General features: G+C 30.1%; 1 protein-coding gene across 1 annotated transcript; it reads left to right on the top strand.

The window, feature by feature from the left end:
• The first annotated feature begins 1,210 nt into the window (after nucleotides 1-1,210).
• LOC104101365 (uncharacterized) lies at nucleotides 1,211-1,633 on the top strand. The gene has a single exon (XM_009608803.3). It carries the CDS (start codon nucleotides 1,211-1,213, stop codon nucleotides 1,631-1,633), a length of 423 nt encoding a protein of 140 aa, XP_009607098.1.
• Nucleotides 1,634-2,428: the final 795 nt, after the last annotated feature.

Below are 2,428 nucleotides of genomic sequence, written 5' to 3'. Positions count from 1 at the left end.
TTTCTATTTATCCTTACAATTTGTATTAAGTTACGCCACATATTCTTGGAACTACGTATAAATTCAACTCTATCCATTTTTCGGGTAAACACTTTTGTTTGTAACAGACAAGTCACTTAATTATGTCTATAGCGCTCAGAAGGTCACTTAACCTAATTTTTCAAACTTTTAATTGTCAAATACCTATTTTACCCTCTAAATTTTCAACTTTTATCTTTTTCTTTTTTTTTTAATACTTTTTAATCAACATTATGAATTTACCTATAGAATAAATAAATTTTATTTAAAGATAAAAAATTATTTTCTAGCATATATAATATCGGAATAATAATATAATTGAGCATAATTTTCAAGAATATATAATGTATATTATAAAAATATATTTATTTAAATAATTATTTTCTATAGTACGTGTATGGAATATATATTTTAAAATTTTTATTTTCTTTCGTTCTCAATTGTGTAAATAAATTTTTGAGATTTTGTTTTTAATATCAAAATTTTTATTACGACCAAATTGTTCTAATTAAAGTTCTACTATGCTCAATATTTTATTATTCCAACATTATATATGCTTAAATACTATTTTTATTTTTTTAATTTATAAATAATTTTATTTATTCTAAGGCAAGTCCATAATATAAATTAAAAAGAGAAAAATTATAATATTAAAAAGCTAAAAAAATAAAAAGAAGATCAAAGTTGATAATTCAGAGGGTAAAATAGGTATTTGGAGATAAAATTTTTGAGAAATTTAGTTGAGTGACCTTCTGGGTACTACAGATATAGTTAAGTAACTTTGCTGTTACAAACGCAAGAAAAATGACTTTGATAGATAATATCGGATAGTTGAATGATCACGTGAGTAATGAACTGTATTGTATATTTACAGCTCACATGTGCATCTGTGCTACATGCCATGCTACTTTAAACCTAAAAAGTATAATATCCACCTCCCATATTAAAACTTCTTTCTTTCTCAACAACAATTTGGTATCGGCTGCTTGAGTGTCTCAGTTCAAAAGGAAAAGTAGGCTGATAGGTGGAAATCATACCCAAAGCATATATTCCAAAGCCACCCTTGTACTAGTAAATCGTAAAGCGACACAATCCTTGCAAGCACTTATAACATAAATAAATACATGCAGCACCACTCAAGAGACAAAAGAAATACTTGAGAGTTAAGTACCAAAGCAAGAAAAAGATAGAGATGGATTGGTTGTATCCCAAAAGAAGGGGTCCAGAATGGAAACAAGGTTGGACAAACGAGACACTAGCCTCAGTTTTAGTTCTACCGCTTCCATTGCTGGCCATATTTGCCATTGTTATTTTCTTGCTGTCATTGTCTCAATACAATAACTATAAAGAACAGTTGGAGCAATCTAGGATCAATTTGCAGCTATTTTTCTATCTAGTACCAGTCTTCTTGATCTTCCTCATGCGTTCAAGCTTGCTAAATGGGGGATTCAACTTCTGGGGTCCGTCGCAGCCTCGGCATAACAACTCCGTTTATAAAAGAAGCAGAGCAGAATTTCCATGGGGTGTCGCAATCTTGGTGGTGGTGCTTATAGTACTGGTTTCTTATCAGTCCTCATTTCAGTCCAAGTGGTTCCCTTTTAGTGGATCTGATTAGTTATGTCTTCTCCAAGTTTTAGGTCATAAATCCCTTTTACAAGTGTTTGAAGGTGTATCCAGGATGAATTTAAGGCGAGTTCTGGGAGTTTAATGAAACTATTGTATACAACCATTGCGTTGATTGTAATCTTTGAGTTGAAGGACCCGTACGTTTTTTCATGATATTTTGCAAGTTTTTGGAAATTTTTCGAAAATGAGTTTTTCAAACTTTTTGACCCCTCACAAAACTATAACATTTTTTAAAGTGAAATGCATGTCCAAACATAATTTCAAATTCCAAATATCATTTTTAACTTAACTCCAAATAATTTTTTTTTTTTAAATTATAATTTTTATGTCCAAACGCCTTCTTAATTTCTCATTGAGAATTGGTTACAGCATCATTTGAACTCTTACCATCATTTGAAAATGATCATTGACCTGTATTTGCTTCCCTCTTTTTCCCTTTTTGGCCTCAGTTATATAGTTTTATCTATGTGATCGAGTTTTGCAAAGTTCTATCTTCCGTGAATAAAACAAAGTTGCATTAGGCTGGCGCGGTTAGTGTAAGATTTAAGAAATCGTCAAATAATAATGAACTCTTTGATTTGAACATGGATTGATATAGAGGATTTATTCAGCTTATACAACTAATTTTGGTGATGATTGATAGATTAATTAGCAAAACATATTTTTAATCTATTCAATAGGGGAATGAAGAAGATTCAACTGAACAATAGTTGTAAAGAGATTACTGTGTTGTCCATTTACACGGATCGTTGATTTACTCAAGAAAATTTCTCTTTTGATCTTT

Source organism: Nicotiana tomentosiformis, chromosome 3 (assembly GCF_000390325.3).
Source record: "Nicotiana tomentosiformis chromosome 3, ASM39032v3, whole genome shotgun sequence".
Classification (NCBI taxonomy): Eukaryota; Viridiplantae; Streptophyta; class Magnoliopsida; order Solanales; family Solanaceae; genus Nicotiana; species Nicotiana tomentosiformis.
The sequence above is the reverse complement of the archived record's forward strand: the minus strand, read 5'-3'. Positions and strand labels throughout refer to the sequence as shown.